The sequence below is a fragment of the Engystomops pustulosus genome, chromosome 4 (genome assembly GCF_040894005.1).
Source record: "Engystomops pustulosus chromosome 4, aEngPut4.maternal, whole genome shotgun sequence".
Lineage (NCBI taxonomy): Eukaryota > Metazoa > Chordata > Amphibia > Anura > Leptodactylidae > Engystomops > Engystomops pustulosus.
In genome coordinates, this window is record NC_092414.1 from 82529618 (window position 1) to 82552662 (window position 23045).

Genomic DNA, 23045 nt, shown 5'->3' on the forward strand with positions numbered 1-23045 from the left:
GTAATAAAAATTAACTTTTATTTTTATATTAAAATCTAGAGTCTGAACTCTTATTCATTATTTATAACCTAACAAGCGACGCAAAGATTCTCATTGCTACGCTGTTGCCCCAGCCACAATTTGTACAGAATGACTCCTAGGGATGCAGATACAGGTGGGAGTCCCCTTATGTTTGCTTAGTTCCCTCCTGTAGAATGACTGAGTCCCACTTAAATTAAATAGTGGGAATCTAGGACAGTGTTATATAACTCTCTCTTGATATATAATGATTAGGAACTTTTATTGTAACCCAGCGTGACACCGCTGTGTGCGTGTGTCAGCTGTCAGTGACACCGTACGGTGCGTGTGTCAACTGTCAGTTGTGACGGGATCGCAGTGGTGCGAAACACTGCGTCTCCCCTCTTTAAATAACTGCGCCGCTTGTCTAGTTTGCAGTGACACGCGTGCACAGGAGCAGGGCTAATGGTAAGTCCTAATATATATTGAAACAGCGATCTCACTGTTCGTGAGTGTCGCTACTGCATCTGTCCCTTAATAGATCTTTCCCTAGGTTGTGGCTGCGGGCATAGATAGTGTCCCGACACGTGTTTCGCCGGGTCTCCCCGGCTTCTTCTAGGGGCGGGGGCGGCCGGGTTCGGGCGCCTTTTGTTTCAAAATCCAGGAGTGACAGCTTAATTAGCCAATGCACAGCCACTATCGATCTAGTGGGATGCAACATTGTATCGAAAGTGTCTTTCTGCTATTGTAACATAGTAAGAATGTATTTTAAATATGCTTGCAAGAAAAACTAAGTTAGTGTTTCTACAGTAATGTATAATGAGGAGAATTTTATCCTACATTATTGGGAATAGCAGAAATGGCCAGTTTGTTGCCACAAATCCATATGTTTGTTGATGTAATCACAATGTCTTTACTTAAAGTATGATGTTTAGTCATCAATATTATTCTTTGTGAAAGAGTCAGCAATTAGAGAATAAATAAATAAACGTATGGTAATATTAAGGAATCATAGTAGATGCTTGAATAGGACAAGTTTTGTTCCATACAAATATTAATTCAGAAATAGAAGTATTGCCTAGTTAATGTCATTTTTACACATAATGGGAGATCCCAGTTAGATTTGTTGATAGCGCAAACTCCAATACGGGTCCCCCAGGGTGACAGTTTTGGACGAGGGGGTTGTGAGAGAGGTGAGGGTCGCAGTGGAGGTTCATAATGGTGACCTCTAAAGAAAGCACCCAAATCCAAAGCTCTCATTCAGCCCTCTGGGCTTGAGGCTTCCCATTCTATATATCCATAAGCTCTCTTTTTGGAGAAGCATGTTGTCTAGGTCTCCACCTCTGATTCCCAAGGTAATCCGGGTAATCGCCCAACCTTTCAATCCTTTCGGATTGCAGTTGTGACATTTTTTAAAATGTTCTGCAATAGGGGTTGGCTGGAATAATTTGTTCTGTTTTAAAGCTTCCCTCTGCATCCTATCAAAATTCTTTATTGAATATAGATGTTCTCTCACCCTAGTTCTCATTTCTCGAATGGTTTTCCCCACGTACAATAGGCCACAAGGACATTCGAGAGCATATACCACTCCTGAAGAGGAACAAGTGATATGTTCTTGGATTTTCTGTCTGTGACCATCCTTATCTTCAAATAAAGTAATTGTGACGAAGGACAAGGCTTCCAAAATAAATTCCTGTCGCATAGTACTCTTATCATTATAGCGTTCCAGGAAGTATTTTACGGCGTTGCAGCCCACTTGATGTCCTATACTTGTGTATAGTATACGGAGTCATTTCTGTAAGGGGAAGAAGGATGGATGCCAGAAATACGCAGGTTTCTATCCCTGCGGTTTATGCACAGCATGCCAAGTGCTGGTGAGAAAGACGACATTTGAAGATAAGGATGGTCACAGACAGAAAATCCAAGAACATATCACTTGTTCCTCTTCAGGAGTGGTATATGCTCTCGAATGTCCTTGTGGCCTATTGTACGTGGGGAAAACCATTCGAGAAATGAGAACTAGGGTGAGAGAACATCTATATTCAATAAAGAATTTTGATAGGATGCAGAGGGAAGCTTTAAAACAGAACAAATTATTCCAGCCAACCCCTATTGCAGAACATTTTAAAAAATGTCACAACTGCAATCCGAAAGGATTGAAAGGTTGGGCGATTACCCGGATTACCTTGGGAATCAGAGGTGGAGACCTAGACAACATGCTTCTCCAAAAAGAGAGCTTATGGATATATAGAATGGGAAGCCTCAAGCCCAGAGGGCTGAATGAGAGCTTTGGATTTGGGTGCTTTCTTTAGAGGTCACCATTATGAACCTCCACTGCGACCCTCACCTCTCTCACAACCCCCTCGTCCAAAACTGTCACCCTGGGGGACCCGTATTGGAGTTTGCGCTATCAACAAATCTAACTGGGATCTCCCATTATGTGTAAAAATGACATTAACTAGGCAATACTTCTATTTCTGAATTAATATTTGTATGGAACAAAACTTGTCCTATTCAAGCATCTACTATGATTCCTTAATATTACCATACGTTTATTTATTTATTCTCTAATTGCTGACTCTTTCACAAAGAATAATATTGATGACTAAACATCATACTTTAAGTAAAGACATTGTGATTACATCAACAAACATATGGATTTGTGGCAACAAACTGGCCATTTCTGCTATTCCCAATAATGTAGGATAAAATTCTCCTCATTATACATTACTGTAGAAACACTAACTTAGTTTTTCTTGCAAGCATATTTAAAATACATTCTTACTATGTTACAATAGCAGAAAGACACTTTCGATACAATGTTGCATCCCACTAGATCGATAGTGGCTGTGCATTGGCTAATTAAGCTGTCACTCCTGGATTTTGAAACAAAAGGCGCCCGAACCCGGCCGCCCCCGCCCCTAGAAGAAGCCGGGGAGACCCGGCGAAACACGTGTCGGGACACTATCTATGCCCGCAGCCACAACCTAGGGAAAGATCTATTAAGGGACAGATGCAGTAGCGACACTCACGAACAGTGAGATCGCTGTTTCAATATATATTAGGACTTACCATTAGCCCTGCTCCTGTGCACGCGTGTCACTGCAAACTAGACAAGCGGCGCAGTTATTTAAAGAGGGGAGACGCAGTGTTTCGCACCACTGCGATCCCGTCACAACTGACAGTTGACACACGCACCGTACGGTGTCACTGACAGCTGACACACGCACACAGCGGTGTCACGCTGGGTTACAATAAAAGTTCCTAATCATTATATATCAAGAGAGAGTTATATAACACTGTCCTAGATTCCCACTATTTAATTTAAGTGGGACTCAGTCATTCTACAGGAGGGAACTAAGCAAACATAAGGGGACTCCCACCTGTATCTGCATCCCTAGGAGTCATTCTGTACAAATTGTGGCTGGGGCAACAGCGTAGCAATGAGAATCTTTGCGTCGCTTGTTAGGTTATAAATAATGAATAAGAGTTCAGACTCTAGATTTTAATATAAAAATAAAAGTTAATTTTTATTACACTCACAACTTTTTCTTTTTCCCAATACCTCCCCTCCCCCCTTTTCTTTTCTGAGATCCTCCATTCCCAGCGCACACTTCTTGGGGTTTGCAGTCAGGCCCGCTGCCCTTAGAGAGTTCACTACGGCCTGTACCTTGGCCAAGTGACTCGCCCAGTCTTGGCTGTAGATGATAATGTCATCTAGATAGGCGGAGGCGTATCTCCTATGTGGCTTTAACACTATGTCCATTAACCGTTGAAAGGTAGCGGGGGCCCCATGAAGCCCAAACGGTAATACAACATAGTGAAAAAGGCGCTCAGGGGTGATAAAGGCTGTCTTTTCTTTAGCCCTATCTGTCAGGGGTACCTGCCAATATCCTTAAGTTAGATCCAGGGTGGTGAAGTACCGAGCACCCCCTAGTCTCTCAATAAGCTCGTCCACCCGGGGCATGGGATAGGCATCAAACTTAGACACCTCATTCAATTTTCTAAAATCGTTGCAAAATCGCAACGTCCCATCCGGTTTGGGAATTAGAACAATTGGACTGGCCCACTCACTTTTGGACTCCTCAATAACCCCTAGCTTCAGCATCTTCTGAACTTCTTCTGATATGGCTTGTCTACGAGCTTCAGGGACTCGGTACGGCCTTAATCTTACCTTTATCCCTGGCTCAGTGACAATATCATGTTTAATTACAGATGTGTAGCCTGGCAACTCTGAGAACACATCTGTATTTCTTGCTACAAACTCTCGAGCCTCTCGCTGTTGCTCTTTGGTAAGGGTATCGGCTATTCGCAGTTCTGCCTCCGGCACAGGCTTATCTGCAGCCGGTGAGGGTATCGCAGGAGGTGGACTAGCCAGGACCATCTCTGTATGCAGACTCTCTCTGTCTTTCCAGGCCTTCAACAGATTTACATGATAAGTCTGCTGGGGTTTTCTCCGTCCGGGCTGACGTATCCTGTAGTTCACCTCTCCTATTTTCTCTATAACCTCATACGGTCCTTGCCATTTAGCGAGAAACTTACTTTCTACAGTGGGGACTAGCACCAACACACGATCACCGGGACTAAAGCTCCTTACTTTTGCTGACCTGTTATAAACCCGGCTTTGAGTCCTTTGTGCCTCCTCCATATGCTCTTTGACAATGGGCATGACGGCTGCCACCCTGTCCTGCATATCTGCGATATGGTCTGTTACACTTTTGTGGGGGGTGGGCTCTTGTTCCCATGTCTCCTTGGCTATGTCCAGGAGACCCCTGGGATGTCTGCCATACACTAACTCAAACGGTGAGAACCCAGTAGAGGCTTGTGGGACCTCTCGGATGGCGAACATTAAATATGGCAATAGTACATCCCAGTCCTTCCCATCCTTGTTTACCACCTTTTTTAGCATACTCTTTAAAGTTTTGTTGAACCGTTCTACCAATCCATCCGTCTCAGGATGGTACACAGAGGTGCCTAACTGTTTAATATTAAAGAGCCGACATAGCTCCTTGGTGACTTTTGACATAAAAGGAGTCCCCTGATCTGTGAGGATCTCCTTGGGAAGTCCCACCCGGCAGAACATGGCAAACAACTCTTTAGCAATTAGTTTCGCAGAGGTGTGCCACAGTGGGATGGCCTCAGAATATCGGGTAGCATAGTCCATGACTACCAGGATATGCTGATGCCCCCGAGCAGATTTAACTAAAGGACCGACCAAATCCATGGCGACCCTTTCAAAGGGTACCTCAATAATGGGCAGAGGTACCAACGGACTTCGAAAGTGTACCATGGGAGCATGCAATTGACAATCAGGGCAAGTTTCACAATACCTTTTTACCCTATCATACACTCCTGGCCAGTAAAAACGCTGCAAGATGCGTTCCAGAGTTTTTGTGGTACCTAGGTGCCCTCCCATCACATGCTTATGTGCAAGGTCTAACACCATCTGACGATATGGCTGAGGCATCATTAACTGCTCCCGGGTTTCACCGTGGACCTTATCAATGCGGTACAATAACTCCTGATTTACCACCACACGAGGGAACAACTTATCCGCACCTGGGTGCTGAGGTACACCATTAATTTCTACCACATTTTCTCTGGCGCGGACCAGAGTGGGGTCCTGGAGTTGGGCAGTACCAAAGTTGTCACGGGATACCTCCAAATCAGACAACTGCGGTCCTGTCACTACCTCCTCAGTTTCGCCTGCCATAACATCTAGGGGAAACATTACACTTCCATCATCTGTGGCGGTCACCCCTACGGCAGGAACTCCAGAGTCTGGGTCATCAGGCTCGGCTTCAGAGATCTGACCAGACAACACAGGAGAACAACCCCCCAACTCTTGGTTTCCCCGCCATAGAGTCCAGAACATGGGGAAGTCCCGTCCCAAGATAAGGTCATGGGGCAAGTTCTTGACAACCGCTGCCTCATGTAGTGTCTCTCCACAAGAGGTCTGGAAGTTAATAACTGTGGTGGGGTAGTCCTTTACGTCCCCATGGATGCACAGGACACCAATTGTGCGCCCTGTGACTGTCTTGGGGTCTATGAGGGTCCCATTAATCAAGGTTACCCGACTGCCTGAGTCCAGCAGGGCCAATGCTGGATGCCCTGCCACTGTCACCCGGCACAGGTGGCGCTCATCAGCAGAGTCGGGGCTAGTAGCTGTGTAGACAGGGGCAGCATAGAGAGAAACCCTTCTGGCGGAACTGCCGTCCATGGGCTCTGAGGAATTGGGGCAATGGGCTGCAATATGACCTGGCTCATGGCAGGTCCAACAGGTGGGAGCCTCCCCCCTCCTCCTCCCCTGGGGTACTTCCCAGACATTGGGCGTTGTCCTGCGCCAAGTATTTGTGGGTGACACGACCTTCCGTGCCTTAGGGCCCGCCTGGGTATAAGGGGCTTTCTTTGTTAGGGCCTGGGTGGCACAAAACCTCTCCACCAACCCCACCAGTGCCTCGGCATCAGACGGGTCCCCGTGTCCCACCCATTGTTGAATCTCACCCGGCAAGGCCCTCAGGAAACGGTCCAAAACAACCTTCTCGACCATCTGGGCTGGGGTTGATGTCTCCGGCTGAAGCCACTTGCGGACCAAGTGAACAAGTTGGTGCATCTGCCCCCTCGGTGGTAGCGCCTCCTGGTATCTCCAGCTATTCACTCTTTGAGCGCGTAGATGCTGATCCACTCCTAGTCGGGCCAAGATCTCTGCCTTTACCTTGGTGTAGTCCTGGGCATCCTCCGCTCTCAGGTCGTAGTATGCCTGCTGGGGATCAGCGACGAGGAAGGGGGCCAACACCTCTGCCCAGTGTTGCTGTGGCAACCTCTCTCGGATGGCCACCCTCTCAAAGCCTGTCAGATAGGCCTCCACATCATCCTCGGCGGTCATCTTGGTCATAGCTTTACGGACCTCTTTCCTGGCGTCCTTCACCGTCATTGCTGGGACAGTCCTTTGCTGAGCAGCGGTCAGGGCTGTTATCTGCTGGAGCAGCAATCTGTTTGTCTCTTGCTGCTGCACGTTGGACTGGACAAGCTGCTTGATTAACTCTTCCATGGCTGTGGCTTGCATCTTCAGTGCTGTCAACTTCCAGGACATGCACTAGTGTATACTTCACTGCACTTTTGCCCGCTCCAATCCACCATATGTGGGGAATTGCTCTGGTAGTTGACAGGTAGCAGTGCAGGAAGCAGTGACACACGCAGGTTTAAAAGTCCAACTTAAGTGTTTATTCACACTTGCAAAACAGAACACAAATTCAGCCTTGGCTTAGGCACATGCAAAAACATTATAAAAGTAATTCCTGCCCGGCAAGGAGCTGTCTAATACATTTGGAGGACCCCAGCTATCCGGGTACCAGGCTGCCTGGCACACGCTCTTGGCCAGCAGCAAGACAGGAGACCCTCAGTTACCTTTGCTGTGAGAATGCAATCTCGCTTTCAGCTCTCCAGGTAGGGCCTCCCCTACTGCTTCTGGCCTGCAGACTAAATCAGACCCTAACGAGGCCTGTGACCCGCCCCTGTGGGCAATTCACAAACCCAGGACCGAAGCCCGAGTGGAGTAGGAGTCCCACTACCAGCCTACCCCTACTCCATAATAAGCAGGCCCAGTACGGACATTACAAATGTGTCTGTGTTAGCTAGGCCAACACAGACAAAACAGACTATTCCTGCTTATCATGTCTGCATTAACCCTTGGGTTACTGCAGACAAACCCAGGGCTTTTACCACCAGCATTTCAACTGCCTGTAAGACAGATAGCGGTTTTCCCACACAACACCTCTCACTTTCTCACAGTACATACTGGAAGATTTCTAGAAAAATTACATTTTCACTTTTTGCCATTTGGGCAATAATTTCTAGAAAGTTAAGTTAAACATCACAGGGGGGATTCAAACATCCCAAGATACATTCTGCTAAAAATGCAAAATGTGGTCACCTCAGAGGGAAGTCCACTGTTCTGGCCCATAAGAGGTTCTGCAATAGCATGGTATCTAGAAACTAAACAGTTTAAGGCTAGATTCACACAAACATAAGGGGGACGTATATATGGCCGACGTATATACGTCGTATAAACGTCCCCCATACACGGCAATGGACATGTCCTATCTTTCCCCGGAATATGGCACCATGGCCATATATCGCTATGGAAAGGGGCGGGGTCCCCTCCTCCTCTCCCCGACGCCGGTGTATGCCTGCCGTACTACAGAGTTCTCTTGTGGCACCTCAAATGTTTTTGGTCTGTTTATTATCTGACCTGTTGTAAATAAGATGTCTGTGTATATATCATTCTATTATTTCTAAAGTTTTGGTAAAGATGCACTGATGATTACTGCTGGGTGTATCTAAAACACTGTGAAGTTTCATATATAACATCATGTCTGACAAAGCCTGATTTCTTCACACAGTAAAGGCTTATTTACACATCAGGTTTTTTACTCAATATGCTCTCCGTGATTGACCCTTTTTTAGTTTATGAGGGAATACACCAAGAGCTGGCACATCATGTGTTAACAAATGTCCACCCCTCCTCCGCCTCCCATGCCATGCCGAAGAGACTATGACCTTCAGACTTGCGCTAAAACGTGGGTCAGGAACTGCCGCTAATACTATAGTTAATCTGGTGACATAAGGCATCCTCATCCCAGCATGCACGGTCCACTTGGCATGCCATGGGGTGGCCTTGCACCAATAATGGCATGGACAAAATTCAATAGTTTTTACGATTTTTTATCGTAGAAGATAATTGACATAACTCTAAACCATGGTAATAACATTTGGGGATGGGGAGGGAAGAGGGAAGATAGGGTTCTCACCAGGGATTGTTTCATGAGTAGTACTGTTTTAGTCATGTGGAGTAATGGAGTAAGTAGCATCTCTATCGGTAGCGACTACTATCCATGGGTCCCACATGGTGTGGAAATTATTTAGAGTGCCTTGTCTTAGAGCAAAGGTTTTTTCCAGTAGACAATGTAGGTTAATGGTTGAATATAATTCTGAAAGTGAGGGTGCACCAGGGATTGTTTCATGAGTAGTACTGTTTTAGTCATGTGGAGTAATGGAGTAAGTAGCATCTCTATCGTTATAGAATACAATGGGGCAGATTTACTTACCCGGCCCATTCGCGATCCAGCGGCGCGTTCTCTGCGCTGGATTCGGGTCCGGCCGGGATTTATGATGGCAGTTCCTCCGCCGTCCACCAGGTGCTGCTGCGCTGAAATGCATCTGATCGCGCCGGAATACACCGAGCTGGACCAGGTGAAGGTAAGCGCGTCCCAAGCGACACATTTTCGTTTTTTAAATGCAGCGGTTTTTCCGAATACGTCGGGTTTTCGTTCGGCCATGTCCCCCGATTTCCGTCGCGCGCATGCCGGCGCCGATGCGCCACAATCCGATCGCGTGCGCCAAAATCCTGGGGCAATTCAGGTACAATCGGCGCAAATCGGAAATATTCGGGTAACACGGCGGGAAAACGTGAATCGGGCCCTTAGTAAATGACCCCCAATGGGTCAGTATACTATCCAGAAAAACTATTGAATTTTTTTTTTTTTTTGTTTCAAATATTTTTTATTAAGTCCAGCAGGTTAAACATAGCGTTTACATAATAGTTTAACACAAAGACTTTGATTTTAAAAATTAGCACTAGCAATATTAGGCCTGGGCATCAATATTATTCCAGTAAGCTCAAGAAAACTAACTGGACATATCCTGCAATCAGCTAAATTCAATAATTTTTCTGGATAGTATACTGACCCATTGTATTCTATAACGATAGTCACATGTCTGTTTTTTTTTTATTTTTCTTGCCTGCAGACCACAGTTTCCATAGAAGTAAATGGGTCAGCGAAAAAAAAAAAACAGACCAATTTTGTGAATGCTGCCAGCTAATTTTAGTCAGCTAGCCTTTTTTGTTTTTGCAGATGTGACAAATATGGATGACATACGAATGTGTAACATGGACTCAACAAGGAATGCAAATGGAGGTTTTTTTTTGAGGGTTAGCAACATGTACGGTAGTCTGATAGATGCTCTAAGAGTGGAATAAATGGAGAAGGCATAAGGAGTAGTCTTTATATTGTGCACATGCAGGCTTGTACAGATGTACAGATCAATGGGATATAGTTACATATAATGTGAATTGATTACATCTGCCTCTTACGTAATATAGAAAAATAGGCGGTGGAGGGATAAACTGATGAGCTTTCAAGGGAAAGACACAAACTTTTTTATAATTACTACAAGGAACCTAAAAGGAAACTACAGAAATAATAAAAAGTACAGGAGCAGAAGTTTACCTTGTCAAGTTCATCCTCTATCTGGCATGCTGCCAACCCAAGCGCATCAAATTCTTCTTCTTTAACCTTTTTGATAATATCATACACCAACTCGTAATCCTGTGCTGTGATACTGGAGAAGTTCACATGATGGGGAATAACACTGTGGCTCAGATTGCCCGCTTGTAGAAGTCTTACAATTTTTCCCGCATTCCTATAGTAACATAGATATCAAAGAAAAATATTTAATAGGCTGATGTTACTCGTTATAATCAATAGAGTGAATGGGAAAATGAACAGGGAATCTTACTCCGAGATGCAGCTCTCATTCATAATGTTTGCTTTGAATCCTAATACAGCAAATACAACCAGAGTTGCCAATACTGATGTAAAGAAGTTGATGAGCGACACTAAGACGGCATCAAAGTGGCAATTGTTGTCTCGCTTGTTGTAGCTTGAAAAAGCAATAACTCCTCCAAATCCCAACCCCAGTGCAAAGAACACTTGTGTCGCTGCTTCTCTCCAGACCTTAGGCTCTAGCATTATTTCAAGCTGGAATGAGAAGATAAGTGAGTTAGACAACAGTAAAAGTGCAATACTTTTAGTTTTTTTTTAGCTTGGTGATATTAAATGGACGCAAATTCTTAGCTCGCTTTATGTGGAAGAAGTAGTTATGTTATTTGACACTAGGTGGCGCTATATACTGATTACTGCCACCGCTAGAAAAGACAAATTCATGGTATATCACATACATTCCTATAGCCATGTGTGATATTGAACCTGTCTGATCCATTCCTTTATGTCCATACAGTAATTTACAGCATGTGATCGATGAAATGATAGTAATCTATAAAAATACAAAGCAAAGAGACTGTATTATGATGTAAGCAGGACACTTTAAAGGAATTTCCAGGATTAGAGAAACATATTTTCGTATTTTATATAAACACACACCAGGCCATCAGTTGTGTCAGTTTTTGTACTGCTGCTCCATTTACAAAGAAAGGGTCTAGGATGCAATGCTGTAGTTTACCTCTAGAGAGGAGTGGCGCTGTTGTTTAAAAAAAAAAGCAGACATTTTTATATTTATTCTGGGAAACCAGGGGCACAACTACTGCTGTACCATATACTTGGTGGCCCCCTATTCAGTGCATTACATGGGTCCACACATTTATCCATATATGATAAGAGATCATCAAGGGTCTGCACCCCATGAAATTTGAGGGAGGAATAATTTTCTCTCTTCCATTCTGTAACATTTAATGTTATTGAGCCCACATTTGATATGAAGAGAGAGTTATTCTGTAGAGAGAGAAGATTATGTAGATCTTTTTTATACTGAGGAGTTTAGAATATATATTTAGTCACCACAATCTCTGTCTTGTTTTGTTAATGAAGGTCGCTCATTCCCTTGCTGCCTCGTGTTTACCAGCACTTCAGGAGAATTCATCCTACAACGTCCTTGTTTTGTCTTTAGACAAGGGAAATAATGAGCTAAATCCTTTATTATGAACTTTCACTATAAGTTTTATCCTTATGTAGAATGGGAGTTTCTGGAAGTTGTCACATACAACTGCATTTTTCTTAAAAAAAAAAGCAGGTAAATACATTTCCAATACATGGCTTGGGGGGAAGCTTTAACTCCTTAACGACCTGGCCCTTTTTTGTTTTTTCATTTCCATTTTTCACTCCCCACCTTCAAAAAGCTATGTGTAGTGATGGTATTTAATATTCCCTGCCGTGTACTGGGAAGTGGAAAAAAAATCCAAATCCAGTGAAAATGGTGAAAAAACACATTTCCAACGTTTTCTTGTGGGCTTGGATTTTACGGCTTTCACTGTGCGCTCCAAATAACATATCTACTTTATTCTTTGGGTCGGTGCAATCACAGGGATACCAAATTTGTATAGGTTTTATAATACATTTACAAAAAAATTAGAACCTCCTGTACAAAAATTTGTGGGGGAATTTTGCCATTTTCTGGCGCTAGAAACTTTTTCATACTTCAGTCTATTGAGTATTGAGTTGAGTGGGTGGTGTCACTTTTAATGATACTTTAAATCTTTAAATCAATATCGATACTTTAAATCAATCTTCAGTATTGTCTAAGAGGAGGAGCTGCAGCACAATCCTAAAGCCTTTCTGGTTTAAAAACATACTTTTAAAAGTTAATTTTAGAAAAAAGGAGGCCATGAATAACAAATATAAGAAGATAACCACAGTGATTGTGCCAGTAATCTATGAGTAAGTGTCCCTAGTTTATCACGCCTGAATTTGGTGGTAGATATTCTTTAAAAATAATAAACAGCATATATTTACTTCTTTCCGTGCTGGCCTCTGCTTACCTGGACAACCCCTTTACATAAAGGTGCATACAGACTAAACTAAAGTTTAGGCCATTGGAACACAACTGTAACTGATCAATGAAAAACAAATTGGGGGCATTCATCAATTGTGCCCCCCAGCACGACCGCAGTACAGAGCATGGGACACTATGTGCATCATAGTGAAACAATGCAGAGTCCTGTTCTACATGGACTGACCATGGTTCTGTGCTTTCAAAGGCAAGCTTTATGAGCAACACGGTCACCAATTTCTTAATAACAGCTGCTTTTCTGTTTACTTTTGGAGAAACATACATAAAAAAAACTGAGGATACGATAAAGATTATAACCATCCTGTTGTACACACTCACCTTTGGAGTAAACATGTGTCGAATGCCATCAATGGAGCCATTTAAGAGCAAAGCTCGCACGAGGAAACATGTAAGAACCACGTATGGAAAAAGAGAACTGAAATACATGACCTGGGGGGACATTAATACAAAACATGTTATTCCATGTTAATGTCCAATCCTAGACTTTTCTAAGCAGGATCCCTGTTGAATCTTGCTGAGTGAGACATTTGGGGGAATTCATTAAGACTGATGTTTTAAACACAAGTCTTAAAATTACCATGAGCGCCTCCAGTGGCGTAACTAGAAGCTGATGGGCCCCAGTGCAAAGTCTGTCCCAGGCCCCCGACTACAATGTATGGTTTATAGTAATAGTCTTCTCATATGAGAAAGTGACACCATAAGGGCCCCCTAAACTTCTTGGACCCGGGTGCGAACGCAACCTCTGCACCCCCCTCAAATTACGCCCCTGAGCGCCTCATATCTAATAAGAATCTCCAACCTCTTAATAATAATAATAATTCTTTATTTATATAGCGCACACAGATTACGCAGCGCTGCACAAGCATGTCAAAACCAGAGGAAGACTGCTTAGACCAGTCCACGACACTGCCCATCCTGTTCTTCATCCCATCATGCCCAGAGTGTAGTGTAGCTAAAGTCTATGTAAATTACTCATTTTTACTGCAAGGAAAATCTACTGCTTAAGGCTACATTCACACGACCATTGGGGGACGTATATATGAACATTGTATATACATCCTCCATAGGGCGGCAATGGGCGCACTGAGCGGTATGGTACGTGTGCTGCTCCGTACCGGTCTGTATATGTCCTATCTTTCCCTGTATTACGGCACAGTGCACCATGTATCTCTATGGAAAGGGGCGGGGACAAGCAGCGCTCACCCCCTCCTCCTCTCCCGTGCACCAACGTGTATAGCACGGTAAGGACACATTCATGTGAATGTAGCCTTACCCAGTAGCATTATAATAAAGTTGTTTACAAAAAAAACTCTTGTAGGAGCAGCAGATCTTTTTTTTACTTGTAAACTGACATGCATTGCAATTACCGCCTTGAAAAATCAGCTAGAATTCTCTAAGAAAAAAACTGGTACATCTGAAACTTTCATCACAGTTTTTGATCGATCTTCCTCTGGCCTTCTGAGGAGGGGCATTGTGCACAGAAACCCTGCCCTTTTCATTTCAGAGATCTTTCTGTCTGTCCCATACAAGTGACAGGAACAGGGATAAACCATGTAGCAGTAGTTTTAGTGGAAAAACCCATTTTATCAGTACAAATGAAGATTTCCACTGTTTTGTAATGTCTATTTCAGCATGTGCTATAATTCCCTGGCTGTTGACTCACCTACAGAGCTAACCTCTTAGAAACAGGAGCCTTCCAGCATGTAAGATTAGCTAAGGTGTGTAGCATTCAGCCAAAGTTGTAGTTAACTCCATAGGAAATTTGTGAATCATATTATTTGTGTGAACAGGCTTTAGTAAAATTCCATTTCCCTTTGCCTACATCAAATATCCTCAGCTACATTCCTTGCGTCTCCATAGAAGTAAACTTGGGGATTACTTTATACGCTCTCTAATGTATTGGATAAGAAAGACCACAAACTGCAACTTATGTCTTACTGTAATAGCATACAGAGGATCGGAATACAATGGCAGTACTGCAGAAGTGGCACAATTTCCCTTCCCTCTTTTTTTATGGCCTCATAAACCTGTAGATGATGTGGATATACTACATACTCACCTTGCCTGAAGACTGAATGCCTTTGATCATGGCAAGACACACCATAATCCATGCAGCTAGTAAGCACAACGTCATCTTCCAGTTGAGCCCTCCACCTTCTGTAATTGAGTTGGAAATATTTAAGGCTTCTCTGTACCAGTAATATGTAGTTGCAGAACTTTTCTCACATTCTGGCTCAATATCTGAAACACAATAAAACTGTATGTGACACCATTCCTTCTTTTGATAATAATTTTGTAAGACATACTTGTTTTAGCTTCACCTAGTGATATTTTTTGTAGGCAACTAGAATTCCTATATTTAAAGGGTTTGCTATGCTGGATATATTTAACAGAATGTTACAGCTGCTATACAAAAGAAATATACTATACTTATCCCCTCCATAGCTTAGTTACAATGTTTTCCAAGTCTAGTTGCCTACAGTCACAGTAAGTTGTATTAACAGCTCAGAATACCCTATGGGCTAAGCCTGTGTGACCTTTATCATGTCTTGGTAATCAGAATAATATTTGGTCGGTGTTAACAAATTAGATCAAGTATAAAACTATCTCTGAGTGCTATTTATTTAATGTTATCAAGCAGAAAATAACTACTAAAGACTATTACAGTGTGTATCCCCATTCATATAGTATATGACATCCTTGTGCCCCACCCCAAAATGCTATAAACATCTCCTCCCACACTTCTATAAATGTATCCCTTGTGTCCCCACTACTATAATATGACCTCCTTTGCACCATTCATCGCTGTGTTACCACACTTATTTTATAATATCTTTATTGTTAAGTGATGAGACTATGTAACATTTTGAACCTCATGGAGACACAGGAGGAGGAGTTTTCTAGTTTATCCTTATTTTCAATAAATTTGGAGGTAACTCACAAGTATAAGAAGCATTTTTAACCAAAGGGCATTGGTCCCATGGCAGAGGATGCTGGAAGGACTGTGAGAAATAAAACAGACTCCATCCAATGATGACATTGTAGTACAGAGCCACAAACAAACAGACCTAAAAAAAATAAAACAAGTGTATGAGTACAAAAGTATGGAAAAGGCTATACACCATCTTAAAGGAAATGACTTATGATTCACAACAATCAGAAAAGCCCATGTGCCCGGACATCATTGCTGGACCAGAAAGTGGTGAAACTGAATGGAAAGCAGAACTGCTGGACTGTGTGCAACGGGGTTTTTAAATATGGAGTTATATTCCTATTTTACAGCCAAAGTGGGGCCCTGGGCAAAACTAAAAGTAAAAAATAAAAATAAAACTATTTTACGAACAATCACATTCAGTAAGAGTCTCCTTTAGCCATGCACGGTAATAACACTTTGTAGTTACACACAGTAGTATGGTAAGGAAATCTGTAATATGGGACTATGGGAGAATGTTATATAAGATGACAGATGAAAGGTAGATTGATGATAGAAGATAAACATGAAAGATGATATAGATGTATAGATAGATGATAGATTTATAGATGCATAAATATAAGGTAGATTATATATAGATAGCTAGACAGAGGATAGAAGATAGATAGGTATGAGAAATAGAAGATTGATTGATTGATTGATTGATGAATAGATAATATATAGGAAATATAGGGTAAATTGGTATATAGGTATATATTGAGTTGTCTTTGCAATGGCACTTTTTGTGATATTATAGCAATTTGCATATACAGTATTAGGATGCCTTATGAAAAGATGCGTTCATGAATTGTTTTGTGATGCAGTGATGAATTAGATGGACCTTCGGGAACGATTTTGTGTTATACTCTAATGTTGTAGTGGTTTTTTATACTATAATCATTAATAAAAATGAATTATATTTTAATCATGTTGTGATATATTGTATATCGACCAGCCTTCACTAATATGCCTTTGGTAAAGTGTTGAATAGTTTTCAGTCCCCTTTGGTTAAACAATCGTCAGTCCCACACCCCACCCTTTTTTAGAATGCCTCATATCTGGCCTACAACATCCACTTTTATACAAATCTGTAGGCACTTCACATTTGAGGCTGTGAAGGAAAGCCACTGCTCTTATTAGCTAACCAAACCGGGGAAATCTCTTGGTCTTTTGATTGACAGTAGTTCTATCCATAGGCTTACAATGTGCCGATCCGCACACCCGCGGTCGCCATTCCCAGTGTGTGCATTTCAGTGCGATGGTGTATACGGCTATCACTAGCTCTTCTTTTAATATAAGGTGGTGAGACGATGGGGACTTTGTTTATGGCTTGTTAGCTATGGATGTTTTAAGATTTTTTTTCACTTTTATTATGTCAGTGTTCACACACATCAAGGAATGATCACGATGTATTCTAAAAATATACATGTATACATATACCATGTTGAGACATGCACATGCACTTTAATCTAGTGATGCATCTATTTGATATTTGTATTTTAGTACATTTTATGAGCATTATGATTGTTTGAACTTTGCACATTGCTTGAACTTTGCACTTTATCTGTGTTGGTCAATAATGATCACATGACCTCCTCCATTTTGCTTATATATCTGTACACAATCATGGATATTCAGCTTGAGTAAGGCTCACTGTTTGGAGCCGAAACGTTGCTCTTTCACATGGAATAAATCCACTAAGGTATTTTTTTCACTACAATCTGGTGTGCTGCCTTTTTTTCCTTTGTCTCTACATGGGAGGAGAGAGAGATGGGTATTAGATTAAAGGACCTTTTCACCAAGATCCTAAACAAAGGTGTCCTGACACTGGGACATAGTGTGGCTGTTTTTGACTCTGACTCAGGAATGCCTTATAATAACCTGGTACAATTCAATGGTTGCAAAGCTTTTCAGATGCATGACTTAGGGCTGATCACCTTTGATCTGGCTCTTGGACCTTTTGTTCAGAGTATTAGCTTCCTGACCTTGACCATAATCTACTGGCATGTCTAATGCACATACCAGAAAACTCTAAAGTTGGAGAATTGTTTTAAGGTCAGATTAGGGTTTGCGGCTACATACTTTTTTTCTAGTTATAGTCCTAGTTAGCTTTTTTGTTATATCAGGAACAACAATGTTGTTTACTACCCAAGTCTTAGCCAAAGTAGAGTACATACTGTATGCTTCTTTAGTTTCCCTATGATGCTGATGGAGTTGTGTTATTTCTTTCTTTTACCACATCATTTAACTTTTCTGTTAACCATATAGCAATAAAAATGTTGTAATTGAAGTTGCACAAAGTTAAGACAAAACAGCATGCTTACAATACAGCTTGAAAATCCAATTCCACCCATTTTAGGGCTAATGTAATTCCATACTCCAATACTTCCTCTACGTATTCTCTGTCCTACAGAAAGCTCCAAAAAGAAAAGTGGAATTCCAATAACTAGTAGAAGTATTAAATATGGCACCAGATATGCACCTAGAAAGAATACGAATAGAAAAATATAGAATATGTTAGGAATGAAAATCAGATTGAACAATGATTAAACAATTATGTACATTTTTTCTATTTTTTAACAGCTGGGAAACAACATTAATTTTACATAAACTCACTATTCAGCTAATTATTGGAACAAACATTTTGTAGGATAAATGGGCAAACAATTGGGTGATTGCATCTTTTATATAAGGCCTAATATTCCTGTCTGTGGGTAGCACATTGTCTGGTGTAAAGGTCAAAAGTTCTGCTGACAAATGTAAACTGTATAGTGATGAATATAGTAATGGTGGCTATTTGACAATGCAGCCTATTCTTGATCATTGGCCCCTATAGACAAACTCCAAGATAATAGAGAGGTCAGGACAGCCCCTATACAGCACCTATAGCTCACATCATGTACCACTTTCTGCTATAGAAATGTTACTAAAACATTCAGGTGCTGCCACAGCTACTCTGTCTACTAATATAGATGTTTTGTACTATGTATGGAGTGACATACAATAAGGAGAGCCATCTTTACTATCAAACTAGGTTTTCTTCTCTGTAAACCTTAAAGGGTTTGTCCACTTTCAGCAAATAATTGATATGGTTTGTGTAAGGAAAAGTTATACAATTTTCCTATATACTTTTTGTATAAATTCCTCACGGTTTTCTGGATCTCTGCTTGCTGTCCTTCTATAGGAATGTTTTATGTTTACTTCCAGTGGATAAAAATCTCTACATAGTCACACAGGTGCACCTGCATGTCCATCACATGACCATGGACAGATTTCTATCCAGTGGAAGTAAACATACATGCTTTCTATAGCAGAACAGCAAGCAGAGATCTAGAAAACTGTGAAGAATTGATATAGAAAGTACATTGGAAAATTGTTTAACTTTTCCTTACACAAACCGTATCAATTATTTGTTAAAAGTGGACAACCCCTTTAACCTTTTGGTAATGGATGTCCTAGAACCCAATCACAAGCATCTAGTCCTAGGCTACAATAAACATCTATAACAGTTATTACAGGTGTCTGTAATGAAGCTTTATTGTTAATTCTGATTCTTATGACAACCCAACATTTTTAAAATCCAATTGTCACAGAGACCAAAAAAGTTCTGGCTGGGATTACAATGATAAAATATACAGTTCCGACTTACATACAAATTCAACTTAAGAACAAACCTACAGACCCTATTTTGTATGTAACCCAGGGACTGCCTGTATCTACATTTATACCTATTATGCAGAAAAAGGATTTTGCAAATATACATCCCCAAATTTGGACTAAGATTTGGACTCCTGAGATAGAATAAAGGGTTTTCAGTAACAGATGCACCTTATCCAAAAACAGATTTGTTTTTACTGTACAATGCCTGTCACTGTACTTTGTGACAAGAAAAATGATTTGGCATGGTAGAATTTTGTTAATTGTCAGCGTATTTTGCATTCTGTTCTTTTCTCCTTCCACAACCTAAAAGGAGTTTTACTATTTAGACATTTCCGATGTGCATACTATGGAATCATTATTTGTTCTTTTAACTAATAAAACCATATTTAGTTCTTACCTCCTCCATTTTTCTGACATAAATAAGGAAATCGCCACACATTTCCTAAGCCAACAGAAAAGCCAACTTGTGCGAGAATATACTGTAACTTGCTGTTCCAGGCTGGTCTTTCATCATCAATGTCTGATCCATCCTCAATATCTCTGTCTTTGTCCAAATCATCCTGGACCATCAGCTCACTCTTCTTAAAGCTTTCTTCACAAGAATCTTCATTGGACAGCAGATCCTTAACAGAATCCACAACATCATCGTCCAGCTCTCTTTTAGTTACTTTACTGTTCTTAGGCATCTGAATGTATGATACAGTTTCTGTATTGCTTCGGGATAGGCAGATTCTCAAGTAAAAGTTTATTCTGGTAAAATATTGTTTTAGTTAATATTTAGGGTTCTTTTCAGGGGAAGGCTTCTTCAAAGATCCATAGTGGTTGGTATTCTATGAAGTAGATAATTAGAATACATATTAGTGTATTACATGGAAATTACATAGGACTATGAAGTTGTAACATGTGAAGGTAATCTCTTTCACCTCATTATGTGTGGTGTAATGGCTTCCCAGAAGAACATTGCTGCTACTGGCACTTGCAGAATTCTTCCCACAGCATGAAGAAAGCTACAGTACCCATCAAAATACACTAGGGTTACCACTGATTTTCTAATCAAGAAATTGAAGACATTAAGGCCAATTTATCAAGTGTTTCAAAGAAATTTTTGAGAATTTTCTTGGTGTTTGTGCTTATTTGTACAGGGGACGTTATGTAGAGTGTCTCTGGGCTGTGCAAGCTGGATGCGTTCTTTGTTCTGTAGTGGCGTTCAGAACGCCGTTGAAGGCGCCTTTGACCGGCTTGTGGATCGTGGGTTTTCACCTCCCGCAGCCCAAACTAGCTGATCTTGATATCATGTGTTGTCAGCTTTTGTAGTACACACGGCATTGAAGCTCCGGAGCAAGGTTATGTTGTACTTTCAAATAAATAGTCCACCAATGTGAATCATAGATGTTGTAAGGTATGAAGCTGCTCAATCCTTATGCACAGCCCAGAGACACTCTACATAACGTCCCCTGGGACGACAAAGCAGCGAAATAGACATAGCTGGTGATCGGAACCCGCGGAATAAGGCAACACGGTCCCGCTAAGAAACACTAACATGAGCCCAGCTGAACATCAACTAACCGTGAGTGCCAAATAATATAACAAACAATCGCATATTACAAACCATAAAGGTACCACATGGAGGCTACAATTGTCTTAAAAGATTGAAAGCTGCTCAAAGAAACTAATTTTATTGTCCATTTTTTATTTTTATTTTTAATTTTCATTTTATTTTTAATTTTTTTTATACAAAAACGTGTATTACAGGCATAGGGCCCTATGACCTGAAAACACAAACCTCCTGGAATACTTACCCCTTGGTCGTAAACCTCAACACATATATGTTAATCAACAAATATAGATTTCATCTATCAAATATCTGCGAACCTTTTTTTCTTTCCCTTTTGGGAATTTTATAAAAAAGTACCTTAAAAAAGGATTTCATGTTTTACTTCTTTGTCTATGTATAATTGCGTCTTTTGTCTACATAGAATCGCTATTTTTTTATGCATGAATATGTTTTTAAAAGTCTTAAACATTGGTCTTCAACTATTGTAATTGAATATTATATTGAGATTGAAGCAAATTGAATTAAATTGTTTTTTGTTAACAAGTTATTTACAATTTATTGTTTACAAAGTGTTTACTGATTTTTGTCGACAGGTTGTTTACAAATTGGGTTTGTGTAACAAATTGTTTACAGAATGGGTTTGTGTAACAAATTGTTTACACATTGGGTTTTGTTAACAGATTGTTAGCATTTTGTTAACAAATTGTTTGCAAATTCTTGTTAACAATCTGAGACAGTTTCTATTTTAGTGCCCACATTCTTTGCAAAAAATATTTGTGACTTTTGTTTTAAAAAGTTGAAAATTCACTCGAGACCAGACACCACATGTAGCAATAAGGAAAAAACGCTAAGATAAATCTGACCAGCAGAAAAGCCAAGAAAAGTCCCAAAAACTGACAAAGCCAGACCCCTTAGGCTATATTCACACTGACGTATGGGGGACGTATATATAAGGCCGACGTATATATACGGCCGATATATGTCCCCCATAGACGGCGCACGGGGCCCTATGTCCTATCTTTGTCCGTAGTTCGGCGCCGTGCGCCATATATTCCTATGGAGAGGGGCGGGGGTGAGCTGCGCTCACCTCCTCCTCCTCTCCCCGTGCACTGCCGTTGCCCGCTACGGTACGGTACGGCGGGCAACGGCAGTGTGAATGTAGCCTTAGACTGTAAAGTCTTAGTCTACATTCACACTGCCGTTGCCCGCCGTACCGCAGCACTGGGGGCACTCGGCAGTGCCGGGGGAGAGGAGAAGGGGGAGACTGCCGCTCACCCCCGCCCCTCTCCATAGGAATATATGGCGCACGCCGCCATATTCCATAGAAAGATAGGACATGTCCTATCTTTCTATGGGGTATGGAGCGGTACGGTACCGCACATGTGCGGCTCCGTACCGCTCCTGTTGGGCGCCATGAGTCCATAGCGATGTATGGGGGACATATATCGGCGGTATATACATCCCCCATACGTTCGTGTGAATATAGCCTTATGCTGCAGCTTGATTCATCAAAGTGTCTAATACTGGATGATAAATCTAGTGTAGTAAAAATCTGTGGTACTTTGAAACTCCTATTAGTTGGCTCAGTTTACAACAGAAATGTGCACCAAAATTGTAGTGCATTTGCCTAATTTTTTGGAATTTTTTTGCTCCCTTTCTGGAATCCACATCCCTTTTGTCTTACTAATCGAAACAGTGTATAAAAACTGCTTATACCCTTGATAAATCTGGCACACTTCATTAAAGTTTTTTTTGTTCAAATTACATCAGGATTCTGTATATATTTTCTATTCTATTTAAAGTACTTTTCCAGTGGGCTCCATAAGGACTAGAAGGATTGGCCATTATGAGAATTCTCATAGTCACATATTTTTATACATGCACTGTTTGAAGGAACTTAGGGAATTGTTCCCCTTTGGAGTTTGCTAAACAGTTACATCCTCGTACAACGTTTTGTGTCACTCACAATAAAGTCAGCCCCTTACAAAATACAGTATTTTTCGGACTATAAGGCGCACCTGAGTATAAGGCACACAATCAATAAATGCCTGCTAAAATGTCTAGGTTCATGTATAAGGCGCACCTGATTATAAGGATGAATGACCAGCAGGTGGCAGACCAGTGCGCAGTTCAAGGCAGCTGTTGTCTGTCAGTACATTGCATATATAAGGCACACTGGACAATAAGGCACACCTTTGATTTCTGAGAAAATCTAAG

General features: G+C 41.4%; 1 protein-coding gene across 1 annotated transcript in view; it reads right to left on the reverse strand.

Moving 5' to 3' along the window:
- SLC6A15 (solute carrier family 6 member 15) overlaps window positions 1-23045 on the reverse strand; it is a 42774-nt gene that overhangs the window by 14372 nt on the left and 5357 nt on the right. The window contains exons 2-8 of the mRNA XM_072146511.1: window positions 19671-20103; window positions 17938-18095; window positions 15584-15710; window positions 14702-14883; window positions 12961-13071; window positions 10576-10817; window positions 10287-10479 (exon numbers count right to left, since the gene is read on the reverse strand). Coding sequence (XP_072002612.1) covers window positions 10287-10479; window positions 10576-10817; window positions 12961-13071; window positions 14702-14883; window positions 15584-15710; window positions 17938-18095; window positions 19671-19959 — 1302 coding nt within the window. The 5' untranslated portion in view covers window positions 19960-20103. The remainder of the gene's footprint in view (window positions 1-10286; window positions 10480-10575; window positions 10818-12960; window positions 13072-14701; window positions 14884-15583; window positions 15711-17937; window positions 18096-19670; window positions 20104-23045) is intronic.